General features: G+C 41.6%; 1 protein-coding gene across 1 annotated transcript in view; it reads right to left on the reverse strand.

The window, feature by feature from the left end:
• DAAM2 (dishevelled associated activator of morphogenesis 2) overlaps nucleotides 1-18,625 on the reverse strand; it is a 62,199-nt gene that overhangs the window by 34,998 nt on the left and 8,576 nt on the right. Inside the window, exons 2-10 of the mRNA XM_036767107.1 lie at nucleotides 17,056-17,145; nucleotides 13,715-13,789; nucleotides 12,842-12,936; nucleotides 9,758-10,091; nucleotides 8,018-8,128; nucleotides 5,108-5,211; nucleotides 4,595-4,661; nucleotides 3,600-3,717; nucleotides 1-136 (exon numbers count right to left, since the gene is read on the reverse strand). The exon at nucleotides 1-136 is cut by the window's left edge and continues 3 nt beyond it. Coding sequence (XP_036623002.1) covers nucleotides 1-136; nucleotides 3,600-3,717; nucleotides 4,595-4,661; nucleotides 5,108-5,211; nucleotides 8,018-8,128; nucleotides 9,758-10,091; nucleotides 12,842-12,936; nucleotides 13,715-13,789; nucleotides 17,056-17,145 — 1,130 coding nt within the window. The remainder of the gene's footprint in view (nucleotides 137-3,599; nucleotides 3,718-4,594; nucleotides 4,662-5,107; nucleotides 5,212-8,017; nucleotides 8,129-9,757; nucleotides 10,092-12,841; nucleotides 12,937-13,714; nucleotides 13,790-17,055; nucleotides 17,146-18,625) is intronic.

Consider the following 18,625-nt stretch of genomic DNA (forward strand, 5'->3'; position numbering starts at 1 on the left):
TTGATGATATTTTTGACGTTGAAGTTCTCCAGGGGTGCCAAATCAGGGTCCACGCCCCTCTCATCCTGTAGGACGATCTGCTGGAGGATCCGATCAAGGAGCTGCCAATGATGGATGCTCCCACCATTCCGCTTATCTGAAGGCAAGGCAGTCACTGTGTCTTTACTGAGCCCCAGGGGCTAGGTCCTGGGTATCACAGCCTGGGGCACAGAGTAAAGAGCAGACACAGCCCCCCACTGAAGAAGGAGATGTGGTCTGCACTTGGGGGAAGCTCCCAATCTAATGGGGGGAAATCAGAAAAAATGTAGCTCCTGGAAATGCATAAATCAACTCCCAACTAGGGAGTTTATCTGCTGTGGAATTTTAAATCCCCAGGTCCATCTCTCACCACTCCCCTAGCTGCTGGGGCTAGCTCCCCTAGCTTTCTGTTAGTTAAATGTGTGTTCAGAGAAGAGAAATTCATTTTCACATCTCCCAAAGGAAAGTATATTTAGAAAGGTGAATCAATTACAAAAAACCTCTATGATACACAATGAATTCCAAAGGAAAATAAAAAAGAAAAATAGATTGTGCTTTGAATTATTCATGCCACTACTCCATAAGAACAGACAATTGAGAGATAGATATTACACAATATTACAGAAGAGTAGGGGTCATTGGCTGTGCTTGTGGGATGGAGAATGAGTAGTGTTATTCAAGGAAGGCATCCCAGAGGAGGGGCCTTTAAACTATAAAGGCAAAGACACTGTCTTGTTTGTTCAAGGACCTAACGTCATTGAGGCTGCTGCTCTTCAGTCACTCAGCTCCAGCTCCACCCTAGCACCTCCTGAACCCTATTCTTGGTCTGCCTGGACATGTGGGGGTTTGTGTTGTTGCTGTTGTTTTAATATGTGCTGTGTTTTTTACACATACATGCCCTCCCCATTTACAAGATGGTGTCCTAATCTGCTTCTTTGAGTGAGTGGATCCAGGGCTTCTTTCTGTGCTTTCTAATAACCATAAGAGGAAAGGAACCTAGGGGATCCTGGCCATGAAGAAATGTCATAGAATCTCAGGGACCAAGTGTGCCATAACATCCAAGTCCAATTGTTGCAAAGAATATGCAGATTCTCGTGGGACCCACTGTCCCATGGGAAACAAGCAGGCCCAAAAGACTGACACCCAAGAAAGCAAAGTCATGTTTCTCAGGAACTCAGGTTCTCAGCATAGAAGGACCTCCCATTTCCTCCATCAACCCTTTTTTTGGAGAGAAGAAACGCCAGGCTCTCTACTTCACGTCACTACCCTTTTTTCTTATTGTCCTCCCTTCCTCTGCATATTGCAGGGTGTTTTGCTTGTTTGTTATAGCCTTCTTTCCTCCAGGAAAAATAAGGTAAATCAGAGGTTTTCAGGCATGGAATACATCTTATACAGGGTGTTCCTAAAGTCTGGACATATAGGCAAAAATGCATATTTTCAAGAAACGAAATTTTCAACATTTTATTTAACTGGAATATTAACAAGTAACATCTTCAATATGATTTCCATCATTTGTGATGCAAAGGTTGATGCGCTTTGCAAGATTTATGTGAACTTGATGCAATAACTTCACATTGCTGTCAATCTTAGAGCATTGACTCTTTATGCGTTCAATCAAGTGTGCTGTATCTGTGATTTTCATGGAGTACACATTCTCCTTTAGCATACCCCAGAAAAAGAAGTCAAGGGGGCTAAGGTCTGTTAATATACCAAATATTTCAGAATATGCATTTTTGCCTTTGTGTCCAGACTTTAGGGATACCCTGTATATACTTGACTGCAAGCAAGAGAAAATCTCTTGAAAAAGACTTCAGAGAAACAGAATGTATATATACCCTCTTCCTTGGTTGTTCACTCTTACTCCTCATAGAATAGTCCTCATGGAAGAAATTAAAGCTATCTATAGGCATATGAAAAAATGCTCTGGATCACTACTGATTAGAGAAATGCAAATCAAAACAACTCTTAGATACCACATCTCTCCTGTCAGATTGGCTAAAATAACAAAACAGGAAAATGATAAATGCTGGAAAGGATGTGGGGAAATTGGAACATTGTTGCATTGCTGGTGGAGTTGTGAGCTGATCCAGCCATTTTGGAGAGCAGTTTGGAACTATGCCCAAAGGGCTATAGAAATGTTCATACCCTTTGACCCAGCAATACCACTTCTAGGGTTGTATCCCAAAGAAATCACACAAGCGGGAAAAGGACCCATATGTACAAGGATATTTATAGCAGCTCTTTTTGTGGTAGCCAAGAATTGGAAATCAAAGGGATGCCCATCAATTGGGGAATGGCTGAACAAGCTGTGGTATATGAAGGTGATGGAATACTATTGTGCCATAAGAAATGGGGATGATGCAGTCTTCGTAACAACCTGGAAAAACCTACACGACATAATGCTGAGTAAGCGGAGCAGAGCCAGGAGAACATTGTGCACGGCCACAGATATATGGATTCCGTGAGGACCAACCCTGACATATTGCGCTCTTCTCAGCAACCTAAGGGGCAAGGACAACTCCAGGGGACTCACGATGGAGAATGCTATCTTCATCCAGAGAAAGAACTGTGAAGTTTGAATATAGATCGAGGCGCACTACATGCTCGCCTTTTTTTTGCTTCTCTTTTGTTTTTGTTTTGGGGTTTTTTTTTTTGGTTCTGTTTCTTCTTTCTCATGATCCATTCCATTGGTCAAAATTCTTCTCCACAACTTGACTAGTGCATAAATTAATTCAATGCGAAGTTATACATGACAGTTATATGAGATTCCATGCCGTCTTGGGGAGGGAGGGGAGAAAATCTGGAACTCAAAACTATGTAGAACCATGTGTGGTAAACTAAAAATAAATAAATAAATTTAAAAAAAAGAATAGTCCTCATGGAAAAAGTTTCTGCCTCATGTCTAACTTAAATCCCTCCTGTGGTAACTTGGGTTCATGTCTTCTTCTCAGGTCTTTATGACTTCGGAGGAGAGCAGTAACCACAAATAATGTGATTTATTTGTACTGTTAGAATAATGTTATGGATGGTGAAGACAGAAGTATGAGGGCAGGGAGAATGTAGAAAAGGAGAAAACAAAAAGAGGAAATTGATAAAGCTGGGGGAAAAAAGGATATCTTCAATAAGATCTGCCCTGTTTACCCAGCATAAATGTTCTTTCCTTCCTAACTGGGAACTCCATAAGAAAATGGAAAGTTTGACTGTCAGAAGTAGGAACACAGGGACTATCTGACCTTGAAATGAAAAGATAAAGATGCTGCTTGCTGGTCAAGGACACTGGTGCCTCCATTATTTAAGTCTCCTGCTCCTCCTGAGGGTCTAGGTCCTTCAGACAACAATCAGGAGTAGAGTAGGGGGAGGGACCTGAACCATATTTTCCTTTCCCCAAGCACAAGGAAGTAAGAGTAGCTTGAGCTTCTAGACATTTTTGGTCTGTTCTGGTCTCCCGGAAGAGTCATCTGAATATCTTCCCAGTGAACCATACTTGTGAAAATGCTACTTAAAAAGGGGCCCCCTCTCCCATCTCCCTAAGCTAGAAGTCTCAGGCCTCTATTAATGGGGTAGGGGGAGGCAGGACTTACAAGGCAGCTGTAAACAGTGCTGAAGCATGGAGAGCAGGTAGGGATATGCTTCTGTGTGTTTCAGCTTCCTATGGATCAGGTCAAACATTTGTGATGCACTCTTGGTATCAATGTGTACCTGATGGAAAAACAAAGTAAGAAACAGATGAATGGGGAACCCAAGGAATGTAGAGAAGGAGGAAATAAGAGAAGAGAGAAGACTCTGGTTCCAGGGCCTCTCATCTCCCCAGATATCCCAGCATAAACATCCAGAGATCCCATCTCTCACCATTTGACTAGACACAAGTAAAGGAGATCCTAATTAACTGTTTGTGATCTGGGGAGCATTGTCATGAATAATCATATACACAGACAATTATTTGGTTTGGGAATTTATCATGTATTTTTATGGTGTGAATTATGTTTGGCTAGGATTCTGCTTATACTGACTGTGACCCCAGACAAATGACAGAACCTTTCAGTACATAGGCAGCTCTCTAAGAATTTAAGTCCCAAAGAAGGTGCTGACCTATATTGGTAGAGGGAGTTACCTCACCTAAGAATTCCCTATTCTTACGAAATCACAGGTCCAGAGCCTACCTTTTCCTTATATTTTGCTGAGGTTGAAATTAAAATAAGAATACATCTCCTTAAGTACAAATCAGATGATGACAGTGAGATATACCCCAAGAGGGTTCTGTTGTTCATCAGAGTCACCCAGATATTTGACATTGGCTACTGATAATCCATAAAGCAACCACAGGTAACACAGAGTTAATTCTATGTTTCTTTAGGGATGGCTGCCTTCTTTCCTTTGAGCACCAAGGCCTGTGGGCACATGCTGATTCCAGAGGGTCCTGTCAGAATCTAGACATTTTGAGCATCCTAGAAACAAGAATGCTATTATTGGTCTATGTAGAGGCCTAATTTGGTGTCCCATTCCTTGGGAATCTCTGAGGAAGCCATTGGGAGAGTTGATATGTATTGTGCTTGAATCGCATCCTGGCAGACCTCACCATGTCAAACCTTCTGGCTAATTCCAAGTCATCCTCATTCCGGACCATCTCAAAGAAGTCTAAATGCCTGGGCAAGGAAAAGACATACAGAATGTCACAACTGAGCAGTATCTCACAGTAAGTAAATCAAAGTCAGAAAAGACCAAAACACTCCTTTCAGCCAAGGACTTACTCTCTTCCTTGTCCACATAGATGGGCAGAGAGTATTAATTTCCCCTGGAAAAGGGGCTGGTGAACAGGGAAATGGCCAAGCAGAAGAGAAACTAAAGAGGTTTCAAAAGACCCATAGGTCTTGACCTAGGCCAAATTGTGAAGTGTCTAGCTTCTTCTGGATACCATAAGTCCCTCCCTGTCCCCCTCACTCTTAGAAGCCCTCCCAGATACTCAATACTTTTTCTAGGCCCGCTGTCCTTGGGTTGGTACTCTCGTGCTTCTTCCCACCATCCTGAGTTTATTAGTTTTAGGCCTCCTCTCCCTCTTTGAAATGAATAAGTCCTTTATCTTATACCCTACCTGTCCAATATGGCATTCTCATGCCTCCGAAGTTTGTCAATCACAGGCTGTATTCCCAACATTAGGAACTCATATCGCAGATGTAACCGAAACTCCAGATTATCCTTGAAGATGATTGAGATGGGGTGGAATTAGGAGGGGGATGGAGTGGGACAGGGAGCAGAATCAGTATAGAAACATTTATTTCATTGACTAGATCACCATTATTTAATGCTTTCTTTAGCCCTTAATGCACTTCTCACCCAAACTGTATCCCATATCCAATGTGTTGCCAAGTCCAGTCAATTCTACCTTCATAACATCTTTTGTATATTCTCTCTTCTCTCCTTTGACGCTGCCATCCTCTTGATGCAGCCACTCATCACTATGGCCCTAGAATACTGAAACAGCCTTCTGATTGGTCTGGGTTTGGTCTGGTTGGTCTCAATGCCTTACGTATCTCTTCACCTTCTATTCAGCCCATCTTCCATTCAGCCATCAAGTGTGATTTTCCTAAAATTTTGATTTTCCTAAAGGGCAGGTCTGCTCACATAACTCCCCTATTCAATAAACTCCCTATTGCCTCCAGGATCAACTATAAAATCTTGTTTGGTTTTTAAAGCTCTTTATAACCTGGCCACTTCCTACCTTTCTAGACATCTTATATCTTATTTCTCTTACTCTACAATCCTACACAGTGGCCTCTTTGCTATTCTTCAAACAGGACATCCAACTTCTCCCAACTCCTTGTATTTTCACTGACTTTCTCCCTCTGTAATTCTCTCCCACCTCATTTCCCCCTTGGCTTTCCTGAAGTCTCAGCCACAGTCCCACCTTCTACAAGAAGCCTTTCCTAATTCCCCTAACTCGTATATATCTTGTCTGTACGTAGTTGTTTTCATGCTGTCTCCCCCATAAGATTGTGAGCTCCTTGAGAGTAGGGGCTTTTGCCTTTTTTTAATAACCTAGTACACAGTAGGAACTTAATAAATACCTAATGACTTGACTTTTTTGTTCTATCCCACAACAACTCCTGCAATATATATTCTTAGTCACTCCAAAAAATCACAAAATCCCATGGAAACTTGTCTCAGAGGAGAAAGAGACAGGAGATGCAAAATTTATTGACCAGAATATAGAATATATTACCTCTATAATATTATATAATAGAATATATTACTTATACATCCTGTCTACATACCTGTAGAATGTGTTACTTATACAACCTGGTCTTAGCCTACCTGGCAAAGCTGGTTCACATTCTGGGCTTCTGAGAGCTACATAATAGCAACATCACAAGGACAAGCCACTGTCAGAAACCCCTCACCCTTCTGACTCTGTCCTGATGGACTGGGTTAGGGGTGTTATTTAAAAAGGGAAGAGAGGAGGAAGAAAAACAAAGACAAAAATATGCCCCAGGCCCATTCAGAAACAAGAAGATCCTGAGTGGGCTGCCTGGTTCATTTAAAGAATCTGGCGCTCCCCTCCAATCTACATTATGGCTACTTTTCTAATGACTTTGTTCCTAAGGTTTCAGTCAGTCTCAGGGACCAGCTCTAACCCTGGCATCTAAGAGCACTAAGGATTGTTACAAAATAGAAAGTGTCAAGATAAGATGAGGTTCAGAGTTTACAGTCATAGAAATCTCCAGAAGCTAGCTCAAAAGTAGCAATATCACCAAGGCCTCAGAAAGTTCTTTTGGAAGGTTATTCTCCAGTATCTTCCCAAGCACTAATTCTTCATTTTCCAACATTTCTCCTAAAGTCCTGCTCTGCTCCCGTCCTGGATTTCTCTCCACTTTAGACTCTTCAGATAAGACCATTTTCTTTTTTCTGATTCATGTGGCTGCCCCTTCAAACCCTCTCACTATAATAACTCATATCTACTCCCTTTGCTGTAATTAACACATTGGACTATCTTCTGTTATTCAAATAGCACTTCAGATCTCTCTGCCCTGCAGGAAATTTTCTTGGATTAATTCATCCATCCATCCATCCATCCATCCATCCATCCATCCATCGATCATCTATCTATCTATCTCTCTATCTCTCTATCTATCTATCTTCTGGGTTTAATTAGAAGAGAGACCAAGGCCTTAACTTCTATCCTGCCTGTCTATGGGCCCCCTAATTTAACTGGTCTTGATCCATTTAAGTTTTAACCTTATTCTGGACCTGTTCTAACTAATGTTAACAGTAGAGAAGAATTGTTTATACTTGCTCTGTGAAGAATAATTACTTGTTAGTTTAAGTAAGAAGTTAAGTCTCGATCACAGCATTTAAAGTGATCTATGCTGTGAAATTCAAGACATTTAGCATGGACTAAGATTTTTGAAGTCTAAATATTTAATTGTTTACTCACTGACTCTAATGGCTTTAATGAAGGCCAATCATTTTGCTTAAAAGAAACAAAAAGCTAACAATAACAAAATTCATATAAATAGGATCCTATTTCTTGAATTAACGAATAGCTGATGCCAACCATTAGGACTGACTTCAATGGCAGATATAATGATAACATGATGAACCCTCCCCTCTTCATAGTGTCAGGATGGAGATGGGAAACACCAGTCTTACATTTTACTTTTTATTTATATTTTCCTTTATCAGACTGATACTTCTAGTAGTTATATTTCAGAGGGCATGACTCTGGCCTATGATGTATCCAAATCCATGGCATCTGTATTGTGACAGAATTGGCCTGTACTTTGTGCTTGAACAACATTTTAATTTTGTTGATTAACACAAGAAGACGGTTAATGCGAACTCTCTAAAAGTAATAGTGGGGACAGACATTGCCCAATCAGAAGTCAAGGGTCTCTCCTTTGGCTGCCTACGCTACCCCAGGATTCCCTAAGGAAATTGGAGGAACATAATTAAGAGATCACTGTTCTCTGGGACAGTCTAGGGATGTGGGGGAAAAGCAACCTACCTCTCCTGCACCAGCGTTGAGGACAGCATTAATGAAGGACATGATGGCTGTCTTCAGATTCACTTCATCCCGGTAGCGCCCCATGCTTCGGTCCAGCTCGTTCAACAAAGTCTGGGAGGGCAGAGGGGACAGGAGATCTTAGCACCTTACTAGCCCTGACTCCCTGCCTGCTTTTGCTCATGCTATTCTATTCCCCTAGAATGTCCTACCCCACCCCTATCCTTCCCATTGCCTTCTTTAAAACATCTCTTAAAACTCATCTTGACTCATTCCATCCAAGACTTTACCTCCTCTTGCCAGTTACATTATACAATGCTACCATATCATTTTTTTAATCAAACTCTTTTATATGTTTGTGTTCTATGTTCTGTTTCTCCAACTGAGTGAAGTTCCTTGAACACAGGGACCATTTATTTTGTATCTTTCCTAAAATTCCTAATAGAGGGTCCTGTTCATAGCAGGTACTTGAAATTGCTCCAAAAACAAAACAAAACCAAAAAGAGGCCTGTGCTGGGTTTAGGGTGAGTTGGGAGGGTATTAAATGGGCCTTGTATACAAAAAAGAAGACAAACAAATAAAGACATCCTTGAGAACCTGGACAGTTTCCTGTGGCCCAGAATTCTAGGTGATACTTGGTCTTCTATAAGGTCATTGGATTCAGGGCTCAGGTGTTTCAGAGCATTCTTTGAAATATCCAATTTCAATGAAAATCAGAGTAGCAGAGTGGGGGAAAGTATTGGCCTTTAGAAAGATGGCTTCAAACCCTACCTGCTTCTTTTATTTATTTTCTTTATTTTTTTTTGGAGGGGGAAAGGCAGGGCAATTGGGGTTAAGTGACTTGCCCAAGGTCACACAGCTATTAAGTGTGTCAAGAGTCTGAGGCTGGATTTAAACTCAAGTCTTTCTAACTTGAGATCAAACACTCTATTCACTGCACTACCTATCTGCCTATAATAAAGTAAAAGTGTTTTACAAACTGTAAATTTATAATTCTTCTCATCCTTTTGGATGGGGTTCAGATAAAAACAGTCCTGGGACAGGTTGCTAGACTGCTCTCATTCTTCTACACTGAATGTTCTATGGACCACTGCATAAAACTCTCTTTTTTGTAATTAAATGGAAGCATTGGGATGTCAGCTCATTGTCCAGAGGCTCGATGAAAGTGTTCTCAATACAAGGATGCACATATGTACATCCTTCTCCTTTCACATAGTTTTGATTTCTTCTACTAGGTCTCTATATTTTGAAAGCCTTTTGTTCCATGTTGCTTGAAGATTATGAATATTTGGCAACATCTATTAACACTGTTATTAAATTCTATGGATCAATGTTTTATCAGAACAATTGTAGCCCTCAATTGTTGAGGTCCTGATACCCAGATAATTTATTGGTTGAATTTTCCAGGATATTTTGAAATCTGTATTGTTAATGTTACTATCATTAACCAACTGTTGGAAAAGTTACCTGTTTTCCTGGTCAGCATCTTGGAGACATCTCTGGTCCACCCTTTCCCTACATTAGCTCTTCTTTTCCCAAGTTCCCTCACTTGGATGATATATTCCTGCACTCTTTATATAATGCCTTCCATTTTTCCCTCATCCCGTATGCTATCTCCATGCATGCCCCAACTCCTTCCATATAAGGCTCCTCATTGCCCCAGTCCTTCCCCTCATGCCCCACCAGGATATCATCCTTGTGTAGCTCTGTGCATGTCTTTCATATTGCTCTCCTACCCCTCACCTGGAAGCGGGTCCTCTCAGCGGCATACACCTGATAGTGCAACATGGCTTGAAGCACCTTCTTATGGCCACCAGGCACCAGGCAGACAGCACCCAGGATCTCAAGCACGGCCACCTTGGTTTTGCTGTTCTCAGTGCGCAAGCTTTGGGCAATGGTGCTAATGCCCTCAGGCTGTGCCAACACATGGGCACGGCCCTGAGAATTGTTCATCAGTGCCTTGATGCAGCCAATGAGGGATGTATGGATTCGACTCTCACAGGTGGCATGGTCCATACTCCGAAGGAAGTTCAAGAGACATGTCAACCCATCCAACTCAATGAATCGAGTCACAAATCTGGGGGGAGGGGAGAATAAGGGGAGCAGTGTGGAATGGAAGAAAAGAATATGAAAAGTAGGCAAGGTACACTGACATATCATTTCACATTTTGTTGTTATTGTTCAGTCATTTCAGTCTTGTCTGACTCTTCATGTCCCCATTTGGGGTTTTCTTGGCAGAGATACTGGAGTGGTTTGCTCTTTCCTCTTCCAGCACATTTTGCAGATGGGGAAACTGAGGCAAACAGGGTTAAGTGACTTGCCTAGAGTCACACAGCTAGTTTGTGTCTGAGGCCAAATCTGAACTCAGGAAGATGAGTCTTCCTGATTCCAGGCCCAACATTCTATCCAGCTGTCCATCCTTTCACATGTCTCTTGCCTAATATTCACCTACTTCTGTGCACCAATTTGGTATGCATAGAAGCCTTTCAGTAAATAAACATCTATTAATTTCCTATATAACATTCATATCATGTTTAGCCCTAATTTGTATTCTAAAGACATCACACTAACACATTAGTTGCCTGTCATCCCATCATTTGTATAGCAATCCTCTATTTCATAACCTGGCTTTAGCTCCTTGAGAGCAGGGACTGTCTTTTACTTCTTTTTGTATCCCCAGAACTTAGCACAGTGCCTGGCACATAGTAGGCACTTGATGAATACTGATTGATTGGTTCCAGTATACTTTTTAGGTCTATTACAGCCCTTCATACACTCTATAATCCAGCCAAATTGACCTTTTTGATGACCCTCACATGCCTTTCTATCTTCAGACTTTTTGCCCTTTGTACAGGCTGCTCCCCACACCTGCAGTGTACTGCTTCCTCACCTCAGCTTCTTAGAATACACAGGGTCCTTTAAGATTTGGAAAGAGCCATCTAACTTTTTTGTAAGATTTCTTGCAGCGATGCCTGGGCTCCCATGGAGTTCTCTCCACTACTACATACCATACCACTATGATGAAGTCCTTTTAATTTTCTTGTCTAGCCAGCCTCTCTGTCCTCCTCCAATGGTATCTTATACAATGTAAGCTCCTTGAGGGAAATGACTGATTTTTTTAATCCCTAGCACCTCCCACAGTCCCTCAGATGGCACAAAGTAGGCATTTGAGAAATGCTTGTGGATTAACTGATCACATGTTGGTGAGGAGGATATTGTAATTAGGTTTACTAAATGCTACTTACTCCAAACCTCAGCTCTCCTCTGTCTCTATCAGGACAGAAAAAGATCCTATTAGAGAAGGGCAATGAGGCTAGACAAGAGAATTGGTAGGACTTTATCAGAGTGATATGGCATATGATAGTGGAGACAGCTCTATGGCAGCCTAAGCATCTCTTCAAGAAATCTTAAAAAAAATATTAGATGGTTCTCTCCAAACAGGGCTGAGCTTAATAAATTTCTGAAGATATATATATCTTTATCTGTGTATTTCTATGCTCTCAGTCGGAAGGCAGAAATGATTATTTTGTGGCCTCTCTACTCTTTGCCCAGGATAGGCTCAGAGGGAAGGAGAAATCAGCTATTATGACATCACTCATTAAACCCCTCACTTCTCACTCCCTCACTTTCTTTTCTGTCTCCCCTCCCATTACTGACCATACCACCCCAGCTATAAGAACAGACATATCTTGGAAATTCAAGAAGATGAAGACAAGAAAGGCAGCAGGAATCAAGGACCTCAATGGAAGAAATCACACACGGGGGAGACAGAACACCCCCTACTTCCTACCCGGGCCCAGCTGCTTGATCCCCTGTCCAATGCAGAGAAAGGGAAAACTCTCATCCTTGCATCACAGAATCTTCAGGCTGGCCTTCGTTCAATGGGTTGTCTATTTATTTCCTCTTAACTCAGGAAGAACCCTACCTCACACCAGCCTCTTTCTAGTTCCTCATATACAACACTACATCTCTTGTCTCTAAGCCTTTGCATTAGCTGTCCTCCATGTCTAGAATGCTCTTCCCCATCACCTCTGCCTCTTAGTTTCCCAGGCTTCTTTCTGGACTCAGCTCAAAATTCTTCCCTGCAACAGGCCTTTCTTATCCACCCCACCCCAGCTGCAAATTCCTCCCCCTCTCAGATTGCCTTGCATCTACTCTGTATACAGCTTGTATGTACTTATTTAGTCTCATGTTGTCTCCTCCATCATAATATAAGTCCCTTGAGAAAAGGGACTGTTTTTTTTTTTTTTTACCTCCTTTGCATCCCTAGAACTTAGCACAGTGCCTGGAACTTAATAAATGCTTGTTGGCTGGTTGGTTGGTTGGTTGGTTGTGGGGAAGGTGTCTATAAAATTCTACAGAGGAGCCTCTGAAACCTGCCTCACCCCTTGGTTGGCCCAGCCCTGTTTCAGAAACTCCTTTCCATCTTCAACCTGGCTCCCTTCTCTCTATTGTCCTATCCATCAAAAGAGCCAAAATAACTACTCTGCCCTTCTCCCAAGATGGCCCTTCATGTATTTGTGGTTTACTGTAATTTTCCCTCTAAGGCTCCTATCCTCTTCAACCCCTTAAACCCTGGGCCCTAAGCCTTGGCTGCCTCCCAGCTCCTCAAGAAATCCAAAGAATTGTAAACTGAAATAGAATGTGCTGGAATGGTATGAAGTGAGGTAGAGCAAGAAGAATGGAGCTGGGCTGGAGTGGATTGGATTGAGGCAGGAAGGAAAGAGAAGATATCGCAAAGCTGTAAAGCCAGCAGCTTGAAGTGAAGGTGTGGGAAGTGATTTGGATCCAGAGGAATTGAGATCCAGGGAGAGGACTCAGAGTTACCTCATGGGTTGAGTGCGAAGGGCCGTCTTCAGGTCTTCAACAACTTTGTTCCTCATCTCTGTTTCCTCTTCATCAAAGGCATACAGAGTCTGCATCTGGAGAGAAAGGAGGGAGAAGGAAGAGGATGTGTGTACTGGTGGAGGAGAGGAGAGAAGGGTTACTCTTGCCTACCTGCCTTGGCCCTAGGAATCAAGGTGGAGGCCATGGAGAGTTGGACTTTGAGTCAGGAAAGCCTAAGTTTGAATCCTTGCTTCGGAAGACACTTACTAGTTATGTCACTCTGGACAAGTCACTTCATCCTTCTCTCAGCCTCAAATTCCTCACCTGTAAAATAGGGATAATAGCACCTCCCTCACAGGGTTGTGTGAGGATAAAGGGAGATACTATAGGAAAAGTGTATTGTAAACCTTAAATACAAACACTAGATGTTTTATTATTATTATTATTTATTTTTAACCCCTCTCCCTTACCTCTCTCTATCCAGGATAGCTCACAGATAATGCTTTCCCATTCAGATCACCTTCCATATCTATCTCGTATTTACATGTTGTCTTCCCCATTAGAATGTATGCTCCTTGAAGGTAGAGACTGCTTTTGCCTTTCTCTGTATCCCCTAAAGTTTGGCACAGTGCCTGGCATACAGGAAGTGCTTATCAATGAATGCTTGTTGACTGACTATGTAACAGTCATTCATAAAACTCTATAAAATATAGATAAATAAAATATCAACATTGTAGAAGTGTCATACATTATATCTGAGGCAGGTAACAGTTACAAAACATATTGAAGGATTTGAGGTAGACAAGAGTAGAATCTTAATGATTCAGAAAATCTTGAAGACTTCCTCAAAAATCAGGAGAAGAGACTACTCACGGCAGCCATGGAGTTGATCCGGTCAATATAATAATCTGGCCAGCTGGTCGCCAACTTGTTGGGGTCTTCCTGTTCCTGAAACAAGTAAAGATTTGGTGTAACTTTGTGGAAAGTTAGGAATTTGACTTGGGGATTCATGGTTTGGGAAAAGAATACAGTATAATAAAGATTCATTAAGGGCCTTTTATGCAAAAAGTACTGTACTAGGCACCGGAGGAGAGACAATCTTTGGAGAAGATCTAGTCCCTGTTCTCAAGAAGCTTATACTTAATCAATGTGGGGGGCGGGACCTGCAATATTAGGGGATAAGACACCAACACAAATACTATTGTTACGCAATAAATCTCTTAAAGGGTTATGGGGAGAGTACTAGGTGAGGTTAGAGGGGAAAGGCTATTACTATCCTAGGACAAGGCTCTAGAAAGTCTTCGTGGTGGAGGTAGCACTCAAGAAAAAGTAAGGAACTACTGATGCCTTCTCCGGGTCCCTCTGGAACCCATAGTTTGCTTATATTGTCAAAGGTAACAAATACCAAGATTAAATGCTGCCTGGGAGCCCTGTCTTGTCAAACGCCAAGGGCCCTGTCTTCCCCAAAGGCAAATGTTTCTCAGGAGACTAGACATAGCCTGGCTATGTGTCCTTGGGCAAGATACAGAATCAGAGTTGGAAGAGACCTCAGAAACCACCTAGTCCAATCCATATGTTAACAAGAACTGTTTCCCTGCCGCCAAAATATATACAGCCTTTGCTTGAAGACTCTTGTTAAAGGATAACTTTGTTGTTCAGTCATTTTCAGTCATGTCTAACTCTCTGTGACCCCATTTGGGGTTTTCTTGGCAAAGACACTGGAGTGGTTTGTCATTTCCTTCTCCAGCTCATTTTACAGATGAGGAAACTGAGGCAAATAGGGTTAAGTGACTTGCTACCTCCTAAACCAAAAAAACTCTACTTTGGGACAGCTCTGTTAACAAGTTTTTCCTTATATCAAGTCTAAAAATCTCTCTCTGTCCCTGTCTCTCTCTATCTCTTTCGAGCTTAACATTTATTCCCTTACATTTATCTACATTAGATTTACTTCTATTAAATTTTATCTTATCAGGTTCAATCCATTGTTCCAGAATGGCAAGATATTTTTGGTCCTTAACTGCCATCCAACATGGCGCCTATACCTCCTAGCTTTTTGTCAGCTAATGCAAGGAGCATGTGATTTATGCGTCACTGTACTAGCCATGTGACCCCAGGCAAGTCACTTAACCTTTTATATTTATTCTGTCTATGGCTCTCTAATTCAGTGATTTAAAAAGTTAAACAAGTCAAGGCCAAGAACAGATACCTAGGGCATTCCACTTAGAGGCTTTCCTCCAAGCTGGGTCTGGAGAAAGAGAGGAAGCCGGAAAATGAGAAGACACAAAGACGGAGAAAAAGAAATAGACACAGCAAAATGACAATAATGATGGCTTGGTCATCTGGTGCTTTACCATTTACAAAGTGCTTTCCTCAGAGCTAGATAAATCATGCAAACATAGAGGGCTGAAAGAGAGATAATCTACAAAAGATACACAGGCAGAAAAGGATGGAGGGGGAGGGGAAGAAGGAGAGACCAAGAGGTAGATAAGAAAGAGATAATAGCAATGAAAGTTAATGACTGATGAAGATGAATGAAGTCCCAGACTGAGCTCACTGCTGTACTCATTTGGAAGCAGTGGTACCTTCCTACATAAAGAAGGTGAGAGCATATGTAAAATGTATGTATGCCATCCGAATGTCCCTCCATGAAAGCCGGGAAGAATTGGTATTTGTTCTCCTGACAATAAATGGGGAAGCTCAATAAAGTTAAGAGTGGAACATTTAGCATCATCCTCAACTCTTCATTTTACCTCACCACACATATCCAACCAACTGCCAGTTTTTGCTGTTTCTACTCCATCTCATTTTCTTTTTTTTTTTCCTTTTTTGGCAAGGCAATAAGGGTTAAGTGACTTGCCCAGAGTCACACAACTAATAAGTGTCAAGTGTCTGAGGTCATATTTGAACTCAGGTCTTCCTGACTCCAGGGTTGGTGGTCTATACACTGCGCCACCTAGCTGCCCCTCTATTCCCTCTCTATGCTCAAATTCAGGCCCTTATCACCCTTCTCTGATATTTTAGCAATAACGTGCTAATTGGCCTTCCTGCCTCAAGTCGCTCTTCACTCCAGTCCATCTAATACAGAAAGGCCAAGTACAGATCTGATCACATCTCTCCCTTAGTCAATGGTAGCCTCCTTATTGCCTGTAGGATAAACTCCCATGTTTAGCTTTTAAAGCCCTGCACAACCTAACCCCAACCTAACTTGCCAGAATCATTGGACTTTATTCTCTGTCTCACATTCTGTGACCCAGCCACACTGGTCTCTCTACTCTTCACACATGGAATAATGTCTCCCGTTTCTGTATCTTTGTACTGGCCATCCCTCATGCCTGGAATATACTCCCTACTCCCCTCCACCTCCTAGAGTCCTTCTCTTTCCCCTAAATGTAGCTTAGGTACCACCCTCTATATAAAACTTTTACTGATCTCACCCCACACATACACACACCTGCTGAAACTCTCCTAATTTATTTGAATTTATTTTCTTAATATTTATTCTGTCTGTCTGTCTATCTATCTATCTATCTATCTATCTATCTATCTATCTATCTATATATCTCCCATCGGAATGTGAGCTTCCTGAGAACAAGAACTATCTTAATTTTCTATTTGGATTTCCAGAGATCAGCACAGTGCTCTGCACATAGTAAGGCATTTAGTAAATGTATCATTCATTCATATGTACTTGTCTCCCCCTTTGGAATGTAAACTCCTTGTGAGGAAGGATAAATGGTTACTGTTGATACATTGTTTGATTGATTGGAACAAAAATGCTTCAGAAAATCTCCTTCCCCATGCCCCTGCCCACCTGGGCCTACACACCCCCCCATCCACAGTTTTTGTTGTTCAGTTCTTTTAGCCATGTCTAACTCTTCATGACCCCATTTGGGGTTTTCCTGGCAAAGATAATGGAGTGGTTTGTCATTTTCTTCTCCAGGTCATTTTACAGACGAGGAAACTGAGGCAAACAGAGTTAAGTGACTTGCCCAGGTAAATGTCTGAGGCTAGATTTGAATTCAGGAAGATGAGCCTTCCTGACTCCAGCCCCAGCACTCTATCCATCCACAGCATATGATCTCAATACATGTGTTTCCTGTGCTCATGGACCCGTATGGCATGGATGACTTTCTTGCACAAGAAAGTCCATCCCAATACCTGATACCCCAAAGACTAGAAATAAAAGGAAGTGGCAGGAAGAATAGAGACAGCACCTTCTTCTTGCTGCAGTAGATCTGCCATTTCTTCTCCAGCGGCAGTGCAAACATGGCCTCTCTATTTTTGTCCGTGAGATCCAACTCATCCTGTAGGGGAGATGAAGAAAAAAACAACAAAAAATGTGGTCAGAGATATAGTAATCTATTGCAAAATTCAGCCCCACGGAAGGTTATGGCTCACCCATTTTTCAGCCTCATTCTATACACACACGCACACATACACATGTACACACACACACACACACACACACACACACACACAAAAGCATGTATACGTGCATATATCTATATTTATATCTGTCCCCCCACCCTTAAATATTTCCCCTTGACCCACTCCTCACCATTAGATGATGTGTGTTCCTTCTTCCAATGATATCGCAGAATAATCCTTCTGAATGATACTGACTCATAGAAAAGCTAAAGTAAAAATTGAGGTGGGCCATTCACTTTACCATCTCTATCACTTGCTTAGCTAGCTGACAACCTCTTTCAGCCTCAGTTTCTTCCTCTGCAAAATGAGTGGTCTGGATTCAAACTGGCCTTAAAAAGATCCTCCAGCTCATTTAATTCCATTTCCAGGTGTGTGATTACTGATTTTATCATGAGAGATCACAGTGGTGTCTAAACCAGAGAATCACAGATCAAACAGCCTGGCTCCCCTTAAGGTATGGTTGATTGAATCGCAGTTAACATTGCATGCCTAAGAATATGTTTTATCTGTTTAAAACAAAACTATCAAAACAAAGTATAAAATTTGCTAATCAGTATACATGTTTAAAAACAACATTTCTAAACGACCAGAGTAAGATTTAAAGAATATATATTTACCTAGGAACAACTAAGTGCCTTTTCCTGCTTACTCCTAACAACCGAATCTTAATTCTTTCTACTCTATTTCAGGTCCTCATCATCATCTCTTGTCTAGACTATTATCAACATCTTCTAACTGATCTTCCTGCCTCCAGATTCTCTCTTCCATCCTTCACATCACTACCCTCCATCCCTGAGATTCCCCACCATCTCTGTCTGTTGAAATTTCTTCTTTCAAGGTCCAAGTCAGATGCCACTTAGTAGACAGTGAGTTTTCTGAGGATAGGGACTGAGCAAAGTCATAGAGAGGACAGGACAAGTAGGAAATGGTGAGTAGGCCAGTTTAACTGCAATGTAGAGCACGTGAAGGAGGATAGCACAAAATAAGGCTGGAAAGATAGTTTGAAGTCAGAATGTAGATGCTCTTAAATGGTAGCATGAGGGTAGGTAGGAAGGAATCACTTACATTATTTATTAAAGGAATGATAATTGGCAAAAAATGTAACATAATTTTTAAAAGGTCATTTTATTTTCTCTTAGATATTATGACTATACTACCTAAAGATAGCCAGTAGGTAATGGAGAACTATTTTTTTGAGGCAATCGGGTTAACACAGATAGTAAGTGTCTGAGGTCATATTTAAACTCAGCTCCTCCTGACTCCAGGACCAGTGCTCTAACCACTGTGCCACCTAGCTGCTCCTGGGTAATGGGGAAGTATTGAAAAATTGTTAGCAGACAACAAGGGATGTGATCA

Source organism: Trichosurus vulpecula, chromosome 7 (assembly GCF_011100635.1).
Source record: "Trichosurus vulpecula isolate mTriVul1 chromosome 7, mTriVul1.pri, whole genome shotgun sequence".
NCBI lineage: Eukaryota > Metazoa > Chordata > Mammalia > Diprotodontia > Phalangeridae > Trichosurus > Trichosurus vulpecula.